The 23392-nt window shown below is 41.4% G+C and overlaps 2 protein-coding genes across 2 annotated transcripts in view; one reads left to right on the plus strand and one right to left on the minus strand.

Moving 5' to 3' along the window:
* The window catches only part of LOC133163558 (astrotactin-2-like), a 155025-nt gene that overhangs the window by 99306 nt on the left and 32327 nt on the right, over nucleotides 1–23392 (plus strand). Inside the window, exons 13-17 of the mRNA XM_061293591.1 lie at nucleotides 1021–1209; nucleotides 13087–13211; nucleotides 13774–13878; nucleotides 14333–14512; nucleotides 21201–21523. Coding sequence (XP_061149575.1) covers nucleotides 1021–1209; nucleotides 13087–13211; nucleotides 13774–13878; nucleotides 14333–14512; nucleotides 21201–21523 — 922 coding nt within the window. The remainder of the gene's footprint in view (nucleotides 1–1020; nucleotides 1210–13086; nucleotides 13212–13773; nucleotides 13879–14332; nucleotides 14513–21200; nucleotides 21524–23392) is intronic.
* Nucleotides 14648–19503, minus strand: trim32 (tripartite motif containing 32). Its single transcript, XM_061293590.1, has 2 exons — nucleotides 19393–19503; nucleotides 14648–18644 (listed from the first exon to the last, which is right to left on the minus strand). Exon 2 carries the CDS (start codon nucleotides 18629–18631, stop codon nucleotides 16589–16591), a length of 2043 nt encoding a protein of 680 aa, XP_061149574.1. The 5' UTR covers nucleotides 18632–18644; nucleotides 19393–19503; the 3' UTR covers nucleotides 14648–16588.

Below are 23392 nucleotides of genomic sequence, written 5' to 3' on the forward strand. Positions count from 1 at the left end.
ACCCAAATAAGGATTGTAATAAATATATGCTAAAATTTCATGCATCCATCCATTTTTTCTAATATGTATCCTATTCAGGGTTGCTGAGAAATGGAGCCTATCCCAGTTGGCTTCAGGTGATCAGATGACATTATTCGTCAGGCAATTACAGAGCAATGTTAGAAATGAAAATTTTCTGAAAAAAAGTCAATTTCATTAATTTTTCAGGCCGCATAGAAATGAGCTCCAACAAACTCCAATGAAAATCATTGCATTTTAATACAAATTGGCTTGCACATTGCCTCATAGCTGAGATTGAATATTTGTTGTCCCCATGCTTTTCCTCCAACAATCCAAAGCAGTTCTTAAGACTTTAAATAAGGGCAACGCTCCGCAATGCTGTGTCTGTCCTCCAATATGCCTCATTTGAATAATCTGGATCGTAATCCGTCTTCTGCAGAGCTTGTTGTTATATAAAAGGTGAAGTTTCCATAATATGTCGCCTTTAACATATGAGTCCACGTAGTATGATAATTTCACAGCAACACTTGTATCACGTTTCATCTTGTCGCATATGAGCTTGATCATGACATTGACAATTCTATTAGCCCGCTAGAATAAATCAATGCGAGGGAGATGTAAATGGAAAAATTCATAACATATTGGCAAAGCTCTGTATGGTAATAGCTACCGTTAATTAACTTTGTAGAAAAGCCCTTTAATTGGCTGTCATGATTTCGACAATTTCTACCGACTTCCAAGAAGCGGCGATGGCCATCTGCGAATCCATTTGCATAACTCATACCGTAAACCCGGAGGACGCTCAGCAAAAAAAGTAAGAAAATGACAGGTGAAGGATATTCTAATCCTGCTTGAGCGGGGCTTCGCTTTGGGGATGGCGTCACATATCATTAGCTTCTTTTATTCCCTAACGGAGGGACAGTCTGGGAGTCAAGCGAGGCGGCAGTCTTATGTCTGTTAAATTTTGTTATCCCATCAACTATACCTCACGCTGACACGTCACCCTCATCATTTCCTCAGATGTGTGCAGGAGTACAAACTGGCGGCAGATGGTCGCTCGTGCCTGCTGCAGTCAGAAAACTGCGAGGGTCCGAAATGTCCGCGGCAGGCCGTCCACTTCAACGTGACCTTGTTTGGCGAGATGCTGCATGGATATGACAACAAAAGTCAACAAGTCAACCTGGGACAGATCTTCCAAATGACATTCCGGTAATTAGCGTGCATGTTTACACACATCATTTACATACTGAGAAAATATGAGTCCAAACAAATATTATTGTGAGTGGCGAAGATGACTTATGATAATTTGTTTAACGTTTTCATCTGACAACCTCCCTCAGGATTTCATTATTTTAGGCAGAAAAAGATTATTATATTATGTTATTTGATAAATGGTTTTATTAAAGATAAATGCATTATGTAAAAAGTTGGATTTTTCACTACAGTAGAAGAAAAGAGGTTTTGTGCTTCACCCAAGTCAATTTTGCTCCAGTCACTTTAGGGGACAGCGTTTCAAAATCAGTTTTCCTGCTATGTGATCTATATTTTTGGCAAGTTTCATTTTGTACGACCTCATGGGGCGTTGCTCTGCACCTCATTATTTTGTCAGCTTCACCTGCTGTTATATATCGAGTATATGATCCTCCCTTTGAGCCTCTCTTCACCACTTTGGTGTTTACTCTCCACGTCTCTGAAGAGACATTTTCGGGACGTAACAGCCACCTATTATCAGTTTTAAAGATGCAGTCGGGAGAAAAGAGGCTCAACATCTCTCAATAGGTCTTGCCACGGGGAGTTTTATACCCATGCACGTACCACTTGTTTTTCCTTGCGTGACAAGCGGATGAGAGACTCGTGAAGATTTAGGATTGAGACATTATCCCCTCTTGGCGGCTTCCCTCCAGTAAAACTGGTCATATTCCTCCTCCAAGGTGCTGCGCCTTGATAAGTCGCATGCGATGAAAGCGAGATGGTGGGTGATAAGAGTATCCATGCCGAAGTACGCCCGGGCAGTAACGCACTCTCTCTCTGACTTCCTTCTATTTAATCATTTGCATACACACTACACTGATGCTTTTCAAGGACACAGCATCAGTGGGTTGCCCCGCCCACCCCAGTGCTTCCCACATCCTGGTAGTTGTGCTTGGGTAAACGCACCCTCAGGCTTACCGGTCAGTGCATCGTGTAACGATATGATTCAGGAATTGTTTGAAACATTCATGATGCTTACAAGTGCATTTTTGTCTCATGAAACTGCCTAAAGGACACATATGCATTTTCCACAAAATTCCTAAAAAAAAAAAAACACAAAACCTCACCTACTCATGTTTTTTTTTGTGCACACATGCTTCCAGTGCAGTGATTTACTTGGCTGTGTGATTTCACTTAATGGGTGGCCAGGCACTTGATGGACCCAATTATTTGCATCCAATCAATTAAAAAGTCATTTCCCATAGTTTGCCCCCTTTAAGATGCTTAACCAAATGTGTCTTTCCCCCGAAAGCACCAGAGTGGAATTGCTGTGATCACGGCTTAGAGTCATTTCTGTTTCCTGCTCGGTTTCTGTTTTATCTCTGACATAATTATTTGGATGTTGGTGAACGTCTGCCAGTCACTGATTGCTCGGTACTTGAACTAGTAATTTGGCGTATAACCTCAAAATTGCTAGGAAAAAGATAATCCAGGGTTTTTAACCCTTCAGATGTAAATCCCTCCAGTTGATGTTAGTTAATAAAACAGAACTTTTTTCTCCTCCAGTGTTTTTTTTTTCTTCTATGCAGTCTCTGTTCTGGCTGAATTTTCTTTTGCAGTTTATACAATTTTGAAGGGAAAATCCAATATAGTCAGTGACCCCCTGAACATTTTTTCATTGTTATTCATTTAATATTACCTAAATTACTTCAGTTTGACTTGCCACGGGTGCATACATAAATTGTCTGCATCTTATCCTTCAAGATACCTCTTGGGACAACAGCACTCTTAAGGAGCCAATTAGCGAAGCCTCCGATTACCGCCACCGATTACCGCCTTGGCTTCCTACTGTATATCGAGTTCACTTGAAATGATAAAGAAAGCTTGTCCTGGAAATTAGAATCGCAAATTAAAAACATTCTATAAATGAGGAGATGGAGGGCATTGAGACTTCACTTCTTTCTTTCTGCAAAGAAGCTGAACACATGCACAGATCAATTTCACTAATTCAAAATATTCTAATTTAGCCAAATAATGCATTCCCCAATTTCGAGATATTCGCGGTCACCGAAAAGTTGTAATACCCGCTGGCGCTTATCCGTTATTAAATTAGAAGAAATTTACGACATTATCTGACTTTTCCTATCCTTAATATCACTTCACGCATAATTGATTTGATAGTTTGTTGTAATACAGATTAATTGTTGAAAAATACATGGGAAATGAACCTTGAAGAAAAATAATCGCAACACAAATCGCATTCACAAAATTAATCGTTCAGCCCTATTCGATTATTTTAAAGGCATGTTTAATAAAGTGGTGTTTCCCTGTACCTTATACGTATTAAAGGGATTTGATATCCAGTAAAATAGTTTGTTAAAATTACGATTCATTTTACAAGTACTACATTTAGTGGTGTCTGATGCAGGGTGCCATGGACAAAATATTTTTGTGTTAAAACCCCATTGAGCTGCCACCTCTTCATTATGAGCTCATTATATTTACATTACTGTTTTTCCCCCATCTCCGTCAGTCTAACCAGACAAGCGGAGCCCACGAGTATGATATCACCAGCCACTTCCCGCTAATTAAACATGCGTGAGTCAGCTCACTTAGACCGCTTATCAAATCCACTGCGACTTTTTTGTTAAAGGAACAAAAGCTTTGTCGTATTACTACCTGGCTCCCTGTGCACGCGCTCTCATTTAAAAAAAAAAAAAAAAAGCAATATGTAAATGCAGGCTATTATTTACCTAATTTCCCCCCCACCCCTCCACCTCATCCTCTGTTTCACTTTGATATGCAGATGTGCGTCATATCCCAAAGCCTTCAACTTCCACTTTTTGCTGTTTCCCACATCAACAGAGAGGCCTTTGGCAATGCAAAATGAAATATTAGATGATGAAGATGAATCCTGTGACTTTTCCAGTCAGAGCCTACTGTATTTAAAAAAAAAAAAGAGAGAAAGAAAGTCTTATGATTTATGACTCCGTTGCATACATTTTGTCTCAAATTGATCTCACTCGGCGTCTTGCTCAGGCTCAGGGAAGGAATTTTTACCGTTATCGAATTACAGAACATTACCATTTCTCGTGGATGGTGTTTTCCGGGGCTGTGATAAAATTGCACGTGTTAATGTAAATGTTACGGTTGAGAGCAATTCCATTACACCTTGAGCGCAGTAAGACTTGGAATGCGACAATATGCTGGAAGAATATTGGAAGTATCTGTAGTCGCTATTTTGGAACATATTTTTTGCTAATAAAACACCCCGTGTGGGTCTTGTCTCACTCAATACTTGGTCTGAATTGATCAGTCAAAAGGCGCCTGTTGGCTTTATTATACATTACGGGTGATTTTGCAAACTTGAGTTTCAACATTTCAATACGTTATGGTGATTGTAGTGTGCACCTTTTTACCATTTTTCTTCAGCTGTTTTCTTTTGTATTGGAGAAAATATTTGACGAAAGCTGGCAGTGTGTATCAGTTTTCTGTTGAGTCATTGAGTTTACCGAACCGAGTTTAAAGCACTTTATTGTTCAACTGTCAAGGAGAATGTTTTGTTGGAAATTCTCAGAAGGCCGACTGCCTTTTTTCTTTCTCAGCTTTTCCAATAATATAAAACCAAGAAAGCCAGCCGTTGTTTAATTATTGCCTAGCAACTCACCGTTGCCACCCTTGGAATAACTACAATTACTGTCATCCCAAGCAAACAAGCGGCCAGCGTACAATTTATGATGGTGCATAAGTGACACACCAAAGTCAATGGGGTACTTAATATTCATGCAGAGACGATGTGTCCACTGTAGTCCATCATATGTGACGGCAAAATGGTATTTGATCAACTGCACATTTCTCAAAGAAAGGCACACGACTACGACAATTTGTGAATCTCGCTTCCAATATGTAATTCCCAGTAATTATGTAGCTCCAGCTAGTGATGTGCATTCCAGTTCTTATAAGTGAACTGAATCTTTAGAATCAGTTCATTCAAAAGATTTGTTCAGACGAATCGTTTAACTAATTATTTCAGTGAACGAATCATATGACTTCAACCAGTAGGTGTCGGTAATGCACATTGAAGCTGGTGCCACCTCGCGGTAAAACAAAACGAAGAAGAAAATGACGTCACTTGCCGTTCATGAACGAGTCGTTAATTGCATTTCTCGTTCACCAACAGAACGGATCTGTGAGTGAACGAGTCAGTGATTTGCATTTCCAGTCCATCGCAAGAACGGATCAGTGAGGGAACTTTCCCATTCGCGAACGAGTTAATGGGTGAACTGCCTTCCCGTGCATCAACGGATCAGTCAGTGAACGTGTTGGGTCTTCCTCCTGTGACAATGTTAGCCAGAATGTAGATTTACGATTTGCCGCCCTCACCCCCACTATCTGATTGAAGCTCTAAAATTCAGCAAGCTTCTTGTTTTGACTCAAGAACCCTTCGATTGTTTGAGCGTTGAATATATATATAAAAAAAAAAGAGTGAACTCTACATATGTTCACCTAGTCCCCTTCTGTTGATAATTCAACATAAAAATACATTTTTAATATGAGGTGAGAAGTGGCAGACTCAAGCCAAATGTTTCTCTACACAGGAGATAAAATCAAGAATGGTGAGAATGCAATTTCCAGCCCTTTTTTTGCATTTATTGTCTCACTGAACATTCATTCGTTGTAAATAACACAATCCCAAACGCTGCGATTGAGTCCGTTCTAGACTGTGCACAGCTCAAATCACCTTGCAGGGCTGTCAGTTGAATCGACAGCGGTCCGCAGGGTGACAAATGAGAATATTCAACATAAGGCATCAAAGCGTCAACATTTGATGGAGTTGCCTCACAGGAGGTAGCTAACAATGCTTGGCATTGATAGATGCCTTCAGCACCCTGCTAGGTTTTAATGAAGAAAAAAGCTGTGGGAAGAGTTCTTTTTGGACTTGGGCTAAAAAGTAAGAATTAGAAGCTAGGTGGTTTTAGTATTGATTAATGAACTCCTGGCGAGGGAGGCAGTGAAGTTCGTACTGCCGCTGTTTGCAATTTCACTTTCCCCTCGGGTTTGCTATCTGTCTCTGTCCTTTCATCCTACTTTTCCAGCATTTATGTACCTTTCATACATTATTCATAATATTTTTTTTCTTACTTTCATGAAGTTGGCGGCAGTATTAGTATTTTGTATTCTTCAGTGGAAAGGAAATGGCAAATGACTTTTTTGCCACATGATCGCAGTTGGTCGTTTGACATTGACTGGCAGGTTGCCAGACAACATGACAGCTAATTGTCCCGGATGTCTATCTCTAATTACTCATTGATTGAATAGATTGTTTGCAAAAGTGGCCTCACAACAATACTAAAGGAAACACATTTGTGGAAGGCTTTCTAATGCACATAAAGTTGTAAATGACTAATGGTGTATTAGTTTCACTAATGAAGCAAATTATATATTTTTAACAATTATATATACCGTAATTTTCGGACTATAAGTCACACCGGAGTATAAGTCGCACCAGCCATAAAATGCCCCAAAAAGTGAAAAAAAAACATATATATGTATATAAGTCGCTCCTGAGTATAAGTCGCCCCCCCACCCAAACTATGAAAAAAATCGCGACTTATAGTCCGAAAATTACGGTATTTATTATTGTTGCCTTTCTGTGGCCTCAAAAGGGGTTACAAATCAATACATTTACTCCAAAGCATCTCCTGCAAAGTTAAAATGAATTCACCCCCGACACGAGATTGACTGATTTTTGGATGCCTTTGGACCACTTAAACAGAAAGTCAACCATATCTGCTACGCCGGTCTCCTCAGAAAAGCAGATTTGACATGCATGCTGTCCAAGCGATAAATCAACTTCTAGAAGCATCAAGATGCAAAAAATGAGAGATAAAAAAAGAAGTAATGTCTTCCAATTAGCTGTACACCAAGCTGCCTTGTGTTCTCCCCTTCCTTCCTTTCTTCCTTCCTTCCTTACTCTACATTTGGACGCGCAATCTCTATGGTAATGCCCCTGGCCCCGGTAGTTCATTTCCACGCTGTGCAAAAGGCAGACAGCTTCCAATGTGGCAGAATAAAGGATGCATATTTACACTGTGTTTCACTTGTATGTACAAGTCAGGGGAGGGATGTGATTTGTTTTTGTGCTGTATACAGTAAGGTTTAAAAAAAGAATGCTGAAGAGTACTTTGCATGTGCACTCTACTCAAATCTTCAGTTGGATTTTTGTGAACAGTGAAAACTTCAAGAAATCGATGTCCCTCTTCTTAAAGGGGAAGTCAACCCCAACATTTTCATTGTAGTAATACGGTCTGTGCAGCCGACAATGTTCGGATTATTGTTTCGTGTGTGGAATCCGAATTAAACAAAAACAAAATCCACCGGATTCACCAATTATCTGAAGCCGAGCTGTGATTGGTTATGACCAGGCAACTGTGATGTCATTTTCAGCCGACAGCAAAATGGCCACCCCCTGAGATGAATATTAATCAGAATGCCGTGTTTGGACTAGTGAGGGCACATCCAACATATTGTTGTAAAGCAGTGTTTCCCAACCGTGTGCCGTGAGAGATGTTCAGCTGTGCCGTGGGAAATTGTTCAACATTAAATACCGAGTATTTATACCGAGCACTTGCTAATCGTGCATGCGTGGCAATTCGGAGAATCTTGAGATTTCATGTTGTGGCATCGGCACATACTCAGTTTATGTGTGTGTTGCTGTTAGTGTGGGCTCGTGAGTGAACAATTCGTTCAAAAGAACAATTTTGTTTTTAGTGAACGAGAGTGAACGAATAACTCCCTAAAGTGATTCGTTCTTTTTTCAGTTCATATGACTTCAACCAGTAGGTACCGGTAATGCGCATTGAAGCTGGTGCCACCTCGCCGTAAAAGAAAACAAAGAAGAAAATGACTTCCCGTTCACGAACGAGTCGTGAATTGCATTTCACGTTCACAACGAACGAATCTGTGAGTGAACGAATCATTAAGTGAATGATTTGCATTTCCAGTTCATCGCGAGAACAGATCAGTGAGGGAACGCATCCTGACTTTCCCATTTGCAATGGGTCAACAGCCTTCCGTCCCGTGCATCAACGGATCAGTCAGTGAACGTGTTGAGTCTCCCTCCTGGCGTGAACTATGTAAGCCAGAATGTCGATTTACAATTTGCCAAGGGAAGAAAGAACCACTCACTGAATCACCACTTCTTTTATGCGCGTTTTCTCCAAGCTAACTGCTAACTTTATTGCATGAAGGGATGCACCGTTATGCAACAACGGGGAGATTCTCTTACACTTGTAGTAGTTTTTGAATAACGTGTATGCATATATACGCCTAAATATTGTTATCTAATATATCTACTGCAATTTCACATTGGATTGCTGGTTTGAAATTTACTTTTATTATTATTAGTATTTTAATAAACATTTATGTTAAAACTTGTCTGGTGTTTTATTCCTTGTTTTTATATTCGCCAATTAAAACATAAAAATCAGACATTTGGTTAACTGCTTTATATAACATGTGTAGGTACACCTCATGGACACTTCAATAGGTACACAACACGAGGTAAAAAAAAAAAAAAAGAATAAGTAAATAAAGGTTTAATTGCACAATAAAAGCATTTTCTCGCACCGGGGATCGAACCAAGATCTTAGTGAGCAAGAGCCCGTGTTATTAACCAGTCGGCTGTTTCAGCATTGTAGGCTGTGGTCCAATGCACTGTTTTGTACTAGTGATGTGCATCACAGGCCAATAGGGAAAAAGCTTAAGTGAAAGTGAAAAGTGCCACACCCGCCCTCACCCCCACCTCCTGATTGGCTGTTTGAGCTGTGACGTCACTTGGACACTCCATTAGGTACAGGGTCATTTGTACCTAATAACAAGGAATATTAGGGAAATATCATGGTCAAAGGTCACAGGTGTCAAGCTCTGTTGGAACGCGGCCCCGAGGACTAGAGCTTGACACCTGTGACCTTTGACCATGATATTTCCCTAATAAAGTGGCCTGTTATTAGGAACACCTGAAAATGGCGGTGTACCTAATGGAGTGTCCAAGTGACGTCACGGATCAAACAGCCAATCAGAAAGTTGGGGTTGCTCCGCCAACCTGGGGGCGTGGCCATCTTATGTATTTACACAATGCGTACGCACACAAAGCGAGGTTCCAACTCTAAAAGAACCTTTGGATATATGCTCATACCTGGGATCGAACCAAAGTCTTACCGAGCAAGAGTCCATGTCACTAACCAGTCTTCTATTCCTAGTTAGCAACCTGTAGCGGTCTGCACTCATTTGTAATAGTGATGTGCATTCCAGTTATTTTAATTGAACTGAATCTTTGGAATCTCCACTCAACTTTGTCTGCTGTTTTTGTGTATTTTTTCGATTTCCTTTTTGTTCTGTGTCTTTCTTTGGCACAACAGCTAATTATGTCATTCATTGTTGAAGCCAAACAGCGAGGCAGCCGCAGAAATTGCCGGCATGCCTTTTTGTGCCTTTTTTATTGTATTTTTTATGCCACTGGATGTACGGAGGGAGAAGATTGTGAGACATCAGATGACTTTTTTACGTCGAGACATTCAAAAGTACAATTATGATAATCTCCTTGCAGCTGCCGCTTATCTTTTAAAAACGATCAAATTCTTGAAAGAGCGGGGTTTTTTTCCATAATGAGGAGAAGATGGAGCAAGATATGGACCATCTGGAGACTCTATTTGCCTTAGGCTACATTTACACTACTGGTTTTATACCCTCTTACAAACTCGTGACTTTATCAGATTTCTTTGTTTTTACTATTATTTTCAGTGACCCATATCTGATACCCTTACTGGTATTGAAAATAACGGAGAAAGAGACAGACGGAGAGAGAGGGGGGGAGGGATTTCTTTGTGTGTATAAGACATAATATTACAAGATTAAAGTCAGCATTTAACACGGAAAATAGTCATATTTTAGACGTCAATGTTTTGTCTTGGCATTTTGGCTTGCAATAGAGTATGAATTATCAGGGGTTTTTTTATTTTCTAATTGGGAAACATGAGACATCTAAAAATCTAAGGTACATCATTTATTTCAATTAGGGCTGAAACGAGTCCACGAGTTACTCGGGATTCCGGCTCCGGTCCTCCCAGTGTGGAGTTTGCATGTTCTCCCCGTGCCTGCGTGGGTTTTCTCCGGGTACTCCGGTTTCCTCCCACATCTCAAAAACATGCATGGTGGGCAGATTGCACACTCCAAGTCGCCTGTAGGTTTTAGTGCATGTGCGGATTGTTGTTTGTCTCTGTGTGCCCTGCGATTGGGTAGTAACCAGTTGAGGGTGTCATCCGCCTACTGCCCAATGACTGCTGGGATAGGCTCCAGCACGCCCACGACACCCGTGAGAACAAGCGGTACGGAAAATGGATGGATGGATGCTCAAAGCATTTTCTTTCTGCTTCGAGTACCCACTTATATATGTTTACACTGCCAAGAAAAAATCAAGCTAACCACAGTAACAATAGTTTATGCTAAGCTTGACAGTAACATGCATAATTGCTGTCCCAATTAAGTCAAATTTAGCGTGGAAAAGAACTTCAGTAGCCAGGCGCATTACCATAGAGGTTGCGTTTCTAAATTCCCTATGACTATAATAAACAGCCGATAGTTGACATTGGAATCAGACTTTGCATAGTTGGGAAACATCTTGTAGTACCGCCAGCATGATGGTATTGGCTGGGAGTCTTCTCTTCCGCCTCGGTTGGAAATATAATTATTTCCTATCCACCTCTTGAATTGGCAGCTCTGTTCCACGAATGGCCTCTCTGATCCCGCTAAAGTTCTTGTGTGTCAGTTTCATTTATTACCACGTGATTGTATTGGTGCTCTATGAATACATTTAGAGAGTTTGATGCACAACAGCTCTTAATCAAAAAGTAAGACCATGGTGCAGTCTTATATAAAGCACAGAAAAAAATGAAGCTTTGAGCATCCTACCTGAAAATAAGGGTCTTTTTTTGATGCAGAGAAAGACTGACCTCTAGTGGAGTATTGGTGTATTAATGCTCCTCCTTGATTCACTGCTGTAATTGCAATAGTCATTGTTCTTGCTGCAAATGACCTTTTTTAGGAGTAATTTGAATTTCACTAAGTAACATAAAATAATTTCATACATTACAATTATATTTCATACATCCTGAATTAAAAACATAATAAAATACAGCAACATCTATTTTAAAACCTAATTATAATGAAATCAACACATAAAAAAACGTGCCCAGCCCTCACAGTCATTATTATATTATTAGTATTATAGCATAATCTTGTTTTTTTTATTTCAAATATGTTCATTACTAACAAATATATTGTTTATTTTCTTTGTATTTTTTTTATCATTTAATATACCCAGCTAAATGCTACATTAACGAACCTTAATGCCATTCAGTCGCATAAAAGTGATGTTGTATAATTAGCAGATTGAAACACTTGACAATGAGTTCTTTGTGGTGCAGCGTGCGAAGGATTTGTATTTAGTACTCGGCTCCTGTGGGAAGGATTAAGGAGTCTTGGAAAGTGCTGGCCACACATGGATCCTGGATGGCTTACAGTGTTGGCATTGTTGAGCGGACCCATTCATTGCCTGAAGATGCAGCAGTCATTGAAATGCCTCATGGCGTGCAAACCTGTTGATGATGGACACTATTAAGAAGCAGGAAGAATTCAATCAAGCAATGTGATAATACTGCAGACAACGTAAAGCAAACTATTATTAGCTATCCGTCTAAACTCTGCATGTTAGGAGGAAGCTGTTTTGGATCATTGAGTGTTCTGCCTTAACTTGATTGAAGCTAATGTTCCTACAATACTCTTTTCCTGCAGAATCTACCAAATATGTTTTCCCAGAAGCACCTTCACGGTGATTTGGGAGTTGTAGGGATCCATGGATATATCTGTGTTAGCTTGCTTAGACAATGAGGGTCATACAGAGTTGAAAACAAGATTTACTCATACAATCTTATAGGGGTGAGCTTTTCGTACAATGTGTGTCCTTCTGTGTCATTGTGGGGTAACCAAACTTGGATTTAGTCGGTCAAAGCATTAACAGTACCATCTATGTTTTCTACAATCAGTGCTTTAAATGTGAGGATTAATCCACTGTAATCATCTTTGAAGCACTACTTGATACTCACTTTGCCCGCCTTTGACTCAATCATGACTTTGGTATGAGACTCGCAAGGCTTTGTGCTTGCAGAAGGCTACAGAAGATGGAAAAGAGTGAATCACAGTCCCCTGGGTCTCCACAGCACACGTCTGAGCTCGTGCAGTGCAGCGGGGACATTTTGTCTTTTTGTCGAGGAAATTGAAGCGAGCTGGCTTCGTTCGACTATAAAAAGCCCAAAGCAGTTCATCCATCGAACAAAAGAGGACTCATACACACCCCATTGTCCCTCATGACTGTTTATTTTCTGAAATGGCCTCTCTTGTATTTCATGGGGCGAACATTGACCAAAAGAGTTATACAATCATGCCCCCCCCCCCCCACACACACACATTTTTGTAATTAAGAGCACTCTGAATGGTCAATTCTTGTCTCTTTTATCCCCCATGAGCAATTACTAATATTTTTGCATACGAGGAGCTTCTGCTTTCAGCACCACGGACAACAACACTGCTACTAAACTCACCCCCCACCCCCCCCCTCCCACACACCCTCCCGCACTTGTTGGTGCCAGTGACGCCAGAGGTGCTGCCAACAACAGCAGCATCTAATTAATTTAGTAGTAGATGACTTTCTTCTGTTCCATGCATCTTCCCTTGAGTTATTTTTTTTCCCCCTCTTAGCTCCACCAGAGCTCCACTTTTGAATAAATGAGTATGCATCACAGGTTGATGTGGGTTAATCTTCCTTGTTCCTCCCCGCAGAGATAACAACTTCGTTAAGGACTTCCCCCAGCTAGCCGACGGCCTCATGGTTCTTCCCCTGCCGGTTGAAGAACAATGCAGAGGTGTGTTATCAGAACCGCTGCCAAATCAGGATCTCCTCACAGGTGAGTGTGTTTGTTGGGACTATGAGCACTGCAGGCAGGGATTTTTTTTTTTTTCAAACTACATGTGTTTGGCATAATAATGAGTGAATCATTAAGCTGTCGATGCATCGTGGAGCTAATGAGACTCCATGAGCTTGTGCTACATGTAGCACAGAACAGTAACTTGTTTTCTAGCTACAATGATCCGTAGAAAATGATAAAAAATAATAATTGATGAGTTAGTTGGTCAATAATCTTCTTAATATTTTGTCCATAAGCAGCACTGCAACAACTCCAGTGCATGCTCCTGCAGTAATTTGTATGGTGGAAGATTAGATACTTTTCAATACTTTTCAATAAAATATTTAAAATGTTGCCAATATCTATTATGAGTTTGTTTTTTGTTTTTTTAGAAAAGAAAAAGGTTTTTTATTTTATTTTTTTAAATTAACAATGATTACCTTATTTTTTCATTTGTTGATTATTTGTTTCTGTCTATTATCTGTAATTCATTGTCTGCTTTATTTTCTATTTGTCTGGCTATCCTTGGAATCTCATGTCCGGAATTGTGCATCATTTTTAGGTGTAGCCAAGTTCAACGAGGCCGCGGGCTATCCCATGATTCAGCAGTGGCGAGTGCGCAGCAATCTGTACAAAGTCAAGCTCAGTTCCATCACCCTTGCTTCAGGTCAGCCAAAGAAGCATTACCGCATCTGTTGTCATTATTATCAGTGATTCTTTAACCTGGAGCATAGATGTAAAACTCAGAGCCCAGGGGCCAGATACGGCCCACCATATGATTTTATGTGGCCCGCCATGAAAAAATCTGCATCGACTTTGTCATTACTAAAATTACAAATTGTCTAAAAAAAAAAAGATATTGTTTGCAATTTTTATTACCAATGGTCTTTTTAAAATATTTGAACAGTTTTTACTAGTATCTGATTTCAAAACTAGTTATTCATTAGTTTGTGGCCCTCCGAGGAAAACTAGGACTGAGATGCGGCCCGTGACAAAAATGAGTTTGACACCCCTGACCTAGAGTATCAACTCTGTGGGTTAAGTGGCAAGCAATAGTAGACAGCATGCCTCACTCTCGTTGTATGACAGTTGTATTTATTTCTACCTTCGTGATCATTTAGGTTTCGCCAAGGTTCTAAAGACGCTGTCAGGCGAGAGCACGCGCGAGGAGCTTTTGGCATTCCTCAGGCAATATGGCAGCCACTACGTGTCCGAGGCGCTGTACGGCTCCGAGCTCAGTTGCAGCATCTACTTCCCCAGCAAGAAGGCTCAGCAGCAGCTCTGGCTCCAGTACCAGAAAGGTGAGACCAAATAAATACACAAGACACTTATGCAATTTTACATTGAGTAAAAGTTGGACTTAATATTCAAAGCATCTGTAATACGCTGAATTATTTTAGAAGAACACATCAAAATGTTTCGACAACGTTAAAAGGTAAGTTTGATTCAAAAACGTTTATTGCACTCAAGAATCAACAATACACAACAATACTTTTGTTTTATCCATGTGTTCAACACATTGTAAAATTCACATGCTCCAGAGAACCTGAGACATGGGAAAAGGGAGGGAGTTCAGCACACACACCAAAAACAAATGTTTCCTACAATAATAGCTAGATGAAATGCTGCTTGATTAAAAAAATGACACACATTGTTTAGCACAGTGACAGAAGGACACTTTTTTTTTTAATATATATATAAATTTCCTGCCTGTGACCACTTGAGTTATGACTAACACAAAGATCCAAAGAAAACACAACAGATTGGATGTAATGATTTCCATCTCTTTTTCTAATTGACTAAAACATGCACAGTGTGTATGTAGCAATGATTTAGGTCCAGTCATGTTTAAGGCTCAATAAATGTGCTCTCAAGAACACAACCTGGGCTGGAAGGTGCATTTTACAGCAGGCATAGTTCCTATATGATGTAGGATTTGGCAAATAAAAAAAATAACTAAAGTTTATGGTACTGTTTGTGCCATTCACACAGCCACGTGTTAAGTTTTAAATATTCAATGATAATGATGTTTAGTTTAAAAAATATATTCTAGTTTGTAGTCTGCCATTGCGTATAACCGCTCTTGATTATACTGAAAGCCATTTTGAATGTTTTGGTTCTTGAACTACAAATACGACTACCGTGGATGGAAACCACAAAAATAAACTCTTTTCTCAATACCTTGAGCAATCTATCAATTAGTTTTGACAAAGCGAGGCAAGGTGTGCATATATAGTTACGTACCATTGTGTTTACTGCGTATAGAATATTTCTTGTGTTGAGACGAGGTGGAGTGTTTTTAATCTGTTAGTGTTTCACAAGTACTGAAACAAAACAATTGACAAAAGGTGCCCTGTGAATTTTTAGTTGAGAATAGAATAATCAGAAACTTTTCTTCTGACTATTTAGAATATTATCTGTTGGTTGGTTGACTAGGAGTAGATACGATTTATGACAAGACAATGTAGGAGTTGAACACAGAGAAATACAGGATGTAGATACAGAATAGGGTGCCCAAATATCATCTTGTACGTTGTCATTTCTTTGCCCAAATATTGAAGATATTAAATCTTTTAACAAGAAATAATAAAAAATAAAAAAAACTCTTTAGCCCTATTGATGTTTCCCTACAAATGTCATGTCCATTTTAGTCAATTATCTTCAATGAACATTGGGAAACAAAACATATATTTTGTATAAATTTGCTGGATTTCTCGCAATTTTCCAAGTTTGTTTGTGTGTTGACATTATGCTCATTCCTGCACTTACGGTTATTTGACATTTTCTAGACTCACTTCTGTTTCGCTTCCATTAGGCTTAAGGAAACGTAGACGTTTACAGCTACCTATCGTTAAAAAAAAAAAAAAAAAATAGACAATGAATGAAAACCCACAAATCCACACAGACTAGTCTAATATTCCACACACCCCACAGCAAACAATAACCCATTTAGTGTGTATCAAAGAGTACTGTGCATGCTCTCTGATTGTTACTGAATGCAGTTGACCAACATCTTTCACTTATTAGCGACTGCACAGTAAACTTTAAAGCTGTCAACATGCAATTAATACAATGAGTCCACAATAAAGTGCTTCACGGGCTAAGAGCCCCAAATTTATGCTATTAACTCTCTTTACTGTTCACATATTAAAAATCTTAACCAATAACAGAAATGTATTTGGATGGGACAACTGTGCCTGTATTCTTAAATATAAAGATTATTGCAAGATCATGAACTCATACGTGACATCATTTAAAATTCCGTTGGCCTATGCAAATTATTGTGAGAATAAGTTAAATAATTTTTCTGCGTACACTTTTTTCCAAACATCCAACAAAACCATGGTTCCTTTTTGCGCTTTGTGTGGCACACGCTTTCAGGAGGTGGACGAGTGCCTTCTTTGAATGTATGTGTAGACTTTGACACAATGGTCCCAGCAGTCCAGCACCAATAGCTGCCCTTTGGGTGTGGTGGCCACCCCAACAGGGCAGTTCAGTCCCTCCTGGATGAGAATTTTAAAGCCTCCTTCTTTGGGAAACTGCAAGATTTCCTTTCTGCCACTGTCCGTAACTAGTAGATCCCCGTTGGCGTCGACGCACATGCCGGTGATGCAGCAGAAGTCCTCCGTCTCGGAGAAGAAATGGCTGAGGTGCTTCCCGAGTTGGCCGTCTGTGCCCACGGAGCCGATTGAGAAGCCGCCCTCTAGGTGGGGCTCGTTGTGGCGTTTCTCGAAATTGAGCGCCAGGCCTTGGGTGAAGTAGACGGTTCCGGCGGCATCGCACGTCACAAACTTGGGCCGCACGGCCGAACACAGCCGGCTGTAGCTCACCACGCCGAGGTTGCGGTCGACGGCAAGGCACCAGAGCTTTCCGCCCTCCACGTCCGACACCACGAACTGTCCCGAGGGCATGGCGGTTATGCCCCAGGGCTTGATGAGCTGATTCTTGTGGCAGGCCACGCACTGCCCGTCCATGGTGTAGACTTTGACCGAGTTGTCGTAGTTGTCAGTGATGCCGATCAGTCCCTGAGGCGTAACGGCGATGGACAAGGGCATGAGGTTCGGCAGGTCGGCACCGAGGAAGCTCAGGACAAAGTTGTCAATGCTACTGGCGTTTCGGCGGATTTCGCGCTGGAAACCTTTGCGGTTGAAGATTTGGATTCGGTAGTTGCCACGGTCAGCCACAAGGACCTCGCCGTGCTGGCTTACGCAGATGCTAACCGGTAAATTAAAAGAACCGGGAAGAGCTCCTTTGCAGCCCATCTTCTTCACAAACTGGCACACCGGGGGGCCTGCACATGCACCTCCCGGTGCTTCCTCCCCTGCGTCCATTGACTTTGACTTAAAGGTGCCAGGTGAGCCACTTATACTGTCATCTACCGCAGCAATCATGTCAACATCTCGGTAGAGATCGGCGGTTGGTCCCTTTGTGCAGCCTACAGCCCCGTCTAGACCCTCAACGTCACCTTCAAGTGGAATATCTAAAGTGCATTCTGAATTTTCTGTATTGACCGTGAATGTGCTTGTGGTCAGTTGGCCCACTTCTGCTGGTTTGGAGTGTTCCGTCCGGATCAACTCTGGCTCGTGCAGCTGAAATACGGTGGGCAAGGTTCCTTTGAGGTTGAGCTCCTCGTCCTCACACCCGCCTCCATCGTCCCGGAGCAAGCTGATGTCGCTCTGCCTCACCCGCATGGTTAGATAGTCACAGCACGAGACCACCTTCACTTCCGCAATGTTAAGGAGGTACGTTTGCTCCTCAAGGACCTGCCCGTTAAGCTTTTGTACCTCTGCCATTGACGCAGCGAATGTCCTCCGAGAGCGGCGCAGATCCTCTTGAAGCTGCAGCTCAGCTGCCGTGTAATCCCGCTGCACCACTCTGTACTTTGCTCTTAACGATTTGGTAATGTTTTCAATAGCTGTTTTTTTCTTCTGGATTTCCGCTACGATATCACGTAGCGCGGAAAGTTTGCCGCCAAGTTCTTTCCGACGTTGTTCGGCCGCCATCCGTACAGGCTGAACGGAATGACCACGATGTAGATGGCCCTCGACTTTACAGAGCTCACAGAGAACGACGGTGCAGTCGTGGCAGTATTGTCGTGGCAGGCGGCTACAGCAGGACGCGCACATGAGGGCGGCGGCAGCCGCGCCGCACGACGTAGCACAGTCAAGAATCTTGAGCACTGTGAGATTGTCTGCCAACTGCGAGATGCTGCTCATGCGTGAGACCTTACTGCAGAAAGGGCAGCGCACGCCGTTGATGGTGTTGGCCAACAGCCTCTCCAGGCAATGGCGGCACACAGTATGACCACACTGTAGGAGTTTCGGTCTCATTTGGTCCTCGTTGAAGGTCTCCAGACAGATGGGACATTCAAGGACCTCCCTCATTAGATCTGGATCAAGTGGGTACGATGCTGCTGCCATGATGGCTTGTTGCCTGAAAGAAAGAAAAACATATAGGTTACCATGACATGAACAGTGTTGGTGGAATGTTGTTTAGGCGTGGCAAGGGTGCGTCAATCAGTTGAGCTTTGTTTGGATGAACAATTAGGGTTGCAAAGAATGAAACATGGGACTGGGTTCTTCTTTGGGTCGCCACTTGTGACATTTCTAAATCTAAATGAATCTAACGATATGAGATCGTTACCACATTGTTGTATTATTGCTATTCAATCATAATTAAGAGGCAAAATCTTCTCTGAATATTTTCTATGAATATTTGGATATGACCACTGCAGAGTAAATAGAAAATGCAATCATTTCCTTCATTTTTGCATGCTCATTTTTCTGAAGTTTACATATTGAGGACCACAAAATGTTGAGAAAAATAGAACATATCTCATCACCCACACAGTAGTAGAGTTGGGCGTAAAATGCAAGCGCTTGTCTCAATACGTCAAAATACGAGAGAGGATAAAATGACACTTTGTTTAAGGCGTGCAAACAAGGACGTTTCAAGCCAATTTCTAAAGGAGTATCATGCTAAATGGTTGCTTAAAAAGCATGCAGACGGTGTGTGCAAGTATCAAAGCCAAGCAGCTTTCATAAAATCAGGCTAATAACAAGACAGGCCACACAAGCCAAACGTCACCATTGAGTGCATGCAACACCGTCATTTCGTATGCAAAATGGATCATTTTTTTAAAACCGTACATGAAAAATATGCTCTTATACAAATAGATTACCTCTGTCTGCAAGTTGGCAAGTAAAGATGTGCTGAAACAGACGTGCGAGCTTTTCTGCAAATGCGTCCGCCGGAGAGAGTGCAGAGGCAATGACGTCACCCACGCACGTTTACGTGCTTACGTGTGTGCGTGATGTGAAAGCGTTTGTCGTGATTGGCCGCTGATGTTTCACGCCCGCTATACTTTACTGAACCAACCAAAAAACGCACAGGACTAACCCTAACCCACTAATTTGAATTTGATATAGTATTTACAGGACAATTACAACATTAATTGTATCAGTATATAAAAAAATATTAATATTACTTGGGAAAGCATTCATCATTCATGCAGAGGGGAGCCCAAGCGCTAAAATGTTTTTTTGACCCGAGATTGCAGAGAATGGCCACTGGGTGGCAGAATAACTCTTCTAATCGAATTGGCTCACAGTACTGCACTGTTTAGAACAGTAAGCGAATAGTAAAAACTAATGTAAATATTTTTTCTTTTTGTAGTTAGTTATATTTTTGACATGTTTGATTATTATCCTAATTTTTATTATGAAGTATGGCATAATGTTGAAATAAAATAAAGCTTATATTGTACTGAGAAATGCATTATAATGTTACATTACATCACACATATATTTGAATACTATATTGTGCCATTACGAGTACCCATTATAACGATAACTTACATATACATATGTGTGGCATAGTCAACACATTCAAGCATAAATGATTATCCATACCTTGTAACATTTGTGTTGCATTGCTATGGAACCTATTCGTCACCTGGCCCGTTGTTGCCCTAGGCAACGCAACCCCAGCCACCCACTGGGGTTGTGTCCCAGATGAGTAATTATACTGCAACCAACAACGACATTTTTAATTCACAAGCTGGTGCAAGATCAATGGCCGGGGAAATTGGCACCATTTTTCTTGTCTGTGTCTGTGTGTCTACCTGCACGTCAAAAGACAACTGTTGCATAAGACAAACACACATAAGCGAATGCGCGGCAAAGGTCATGTGTGAAAAGGGCGTAATGAGAATGAAGATGGTGATGTGGATAATGGCGAGCTCCTGAATTTGAGTCCTAAATTTCCCCCCGGAAATCAATAATCTATCGATCGATCGATCAATAATCTCTCTCTCTCTCTCTCTCTCTCTCTCTCTCTCTCTCTCTCTCTCTCTCTCTCTCTCTCTCTCTCTCTCTCTCTCTCTCTCTCTCTCTCTCTCTCTCTCTCTCGCTCTCTCCCCATCCATCCATCCTCCCAATTTATTTAATTGAAGTGAGTTGATGAGTTACATTTAGACAAAAGTAGTAGTATGCTGCTTGTGGCACCTATAGGCATTATCAAACCTTTTTTTTTCGGGGGAGAGGTGGCATAAATTCCTCACATATTGTCTTCTTCTGGTAGTTAGGGTTGACTATATACTGACACCTAAGTGGCTCATAAACGAATAGGGGTCACTGATGTTATGGGCTCTCGGTGGGTTAGGGTTGTTGATTCCGTTGCAGTGACAATGTGACAATGACACTCTTGATTCCTCACACACATGTTGTCTAGTCATTCTCTGGAATGGTTTTGTTTTCCTGTCACCCCACCTCCAACGGGGAGATCAAACACTGCTTATTGACTCTACGGAGAGAAAACCCCTCTTCCTGCCATCCACCCTTTAGAAAGCTGATGACAGGGTGGGTTTAGTGGTTGTTGTTCTTGAGCGAGAGAGTCAATCCAGATGTAGACCATAAGCTGTTTGTTATACAAGCTGTTTGTCATACCGGTCCTTGTTTTGTTTTTTCTCTCCCTCTCTCTCTCTTCCAGAGGCAACAGAACAAGGGCTTGGTGGTGCTGGCGGGCATCATGAACTGAAATCAGTGCCCTTCATTAGCTACTTGATGGCATTGCAGAAGAGCCAGCTGCTGTCCGATGATGCTGTCAATGGCGTGGAGATCCGTTGCGAGGAGAAGGGCAGCTGCCCACTCAGCTGCCACCTATGCCACCACCAAGCGGCGGCGGCGGCAGGAGGTGTGGTGGCGAGAGGCCGTGGCAGGGGCGGCGAACAACCCTCGCCTATCCCTGTCTTGTTGGAAGTCAGCCGCGTGGTGCCTCTCTATAGCCTGGTCCAGGACAACATGACCAAAGAGGTGAGACTTATAATATGTTCTTATTTTTATGGTATTGCACAATGCTCCAAAACCAACAACGTAGCCTAAGTTGCATATTTTCTTACATGTCCCTACCACATCTGAAGTGACAAACGTTGCAGTCTCTCCCTACATTCTATAATTTACTTGTACTATTATTATTATGATTTTTGAGACTACTTTTAAGTTTTGAGAGGCCGGAAAATATTTTTGTTATTTGGCCACTCCATTACTTGGGACGCCAACGAGGATCTTTAGCTGTTTTGCTTTCCCACTGCCTTTGCTTCCAAAGTTCCTGCTGAATAAACATGAGTATGCGCTCAAGCACCCCCTGGCCATTCTATCCTCCATTTATCCAGAGAATTCTTGAAAATGTTCAAGCACAACAGCTTAATGATCACATGAACTCGAGCAATTTCTTGTTATAGAAAGTAAAGGACGGACCATGTACTCCATGGTAATGTGACCTCTCAGTATAGTTAGTGTGTCACTCATGGAGTACTGCATTGGCCTTCTCTTGTTCAGTATGTATATCCTGCCGCTTGGCAGTATCATGCAAATACATTAGTTTTCACTGTTATGCCGCCGCTACCCAACGATGCATGTCTTTAAAACGAACCCACGTGATTGGTTGAAATCAGCGATGTATTAGACACATGCAGTTGTTCAAGGATGCAACTCAGAATTATTAAAAAAAATAATATCCCCTATAAACCTCAGGTTATAGTTGACTCAAATATCTCCTTTCAAAAGCACATTGATGTAACTGAAACTGTTTTTTTCATCCTGACAAATTTTCTGAACTGCAGCCTATTCTGTACATGAGTGACACAAAGATCAATGTTCCAGCATTTGTTATGTCTCGCCTTGAGTATTGTAGCATGCTGTTTTCTGGTCTTACCGTGTCTGGTCTAAAAAGCTTGTGGTTTTTGCAAAAATGCTGCAGCAAGACTCTTGACAAGGACAAGGAAGTTTGATCATATTACTCATAGACTGGCCAACTTGCATTGGCTCCCGGTCCACTCGAAATGTGATTTTAAGGTTTTGTTTCTTTCTCATAAAATATGACATGGTTTAGAACCTTCCTGTCTTGCTGACTTAGAGGTACAGTATGTTCCTTCCCGAAAACTACGTCGCTCAGGGCTAAAAATAAGTCAGCAGGTTATGCATAATTTTTATTCGCGTTCCAGTATTCTCCAATGCCCTACCCATGGAAATCATGGCTATGTCAGTAAAAGTAGAAAAAATGTTTACTTCAAGCTCCTCTTTACATTCTGTCACCTAGTTAAAATACATTTCGGCATTTTTTTCTACCACTTCTCCTTCCCAACCTCTTCTGCCTGGAGAATTGGCTCGGTGGCTGAATCTGATGCTGTTGCTTTATAGACTCAACAATGACTGACTAGATCGAGATCTGAGGTGGACCACTTCCCCAGAGGCTTTGCTGTGAAAGTTTCTCCATCCAGGCCTGAGGAAAAATCACATGACTTTCCACAAGGCATCCATGCGTTTGTAGCTAACGTTGAATCGGACTTTGTGGTGTGATAAATGTGCCTCATTCCGCATCCATTGCAGCCTTGTCATCCAGGACGGTGGGGGGTGGGGGTCACTGCTTGTAAAATTGAGTTCAGTAAGTTTGATGGTCCTTACGCTCATCATTGACAATGCTTCTTTAAGTTTCAGTTTCAACCCATCACCTCTAGGGGGCATCGGATGGTTAATTTTTAGTAAAAGAGCCCAGCATACAGCAAGCATAAAAAGATGACATCATGGTTTTCTCTCTTTGTGAGCAAGTCACAGTCTCTATTTCTGTGTGGCGTGTGTGTACGTCTAAACAACCTTTGACAGCCGTCTGTAATAACATATCAG

Source organism: Syngnathus typhle, linkage group LG12 (genome assembly GCF_033458585.1).
Source record: "Syngnathus typhle isolate RoL2023-S1 ecotype Sweden linkage group LG12, RoL_Styp_1.0, whole genome shotgun sequence".
NCBI classification, from domain to species: Eukaryota; Metazoa; Chordata; class Actinopteri; order Syngnathiformes; family Syngnathidae; genus Syngnathus; species Syngnathus typhle.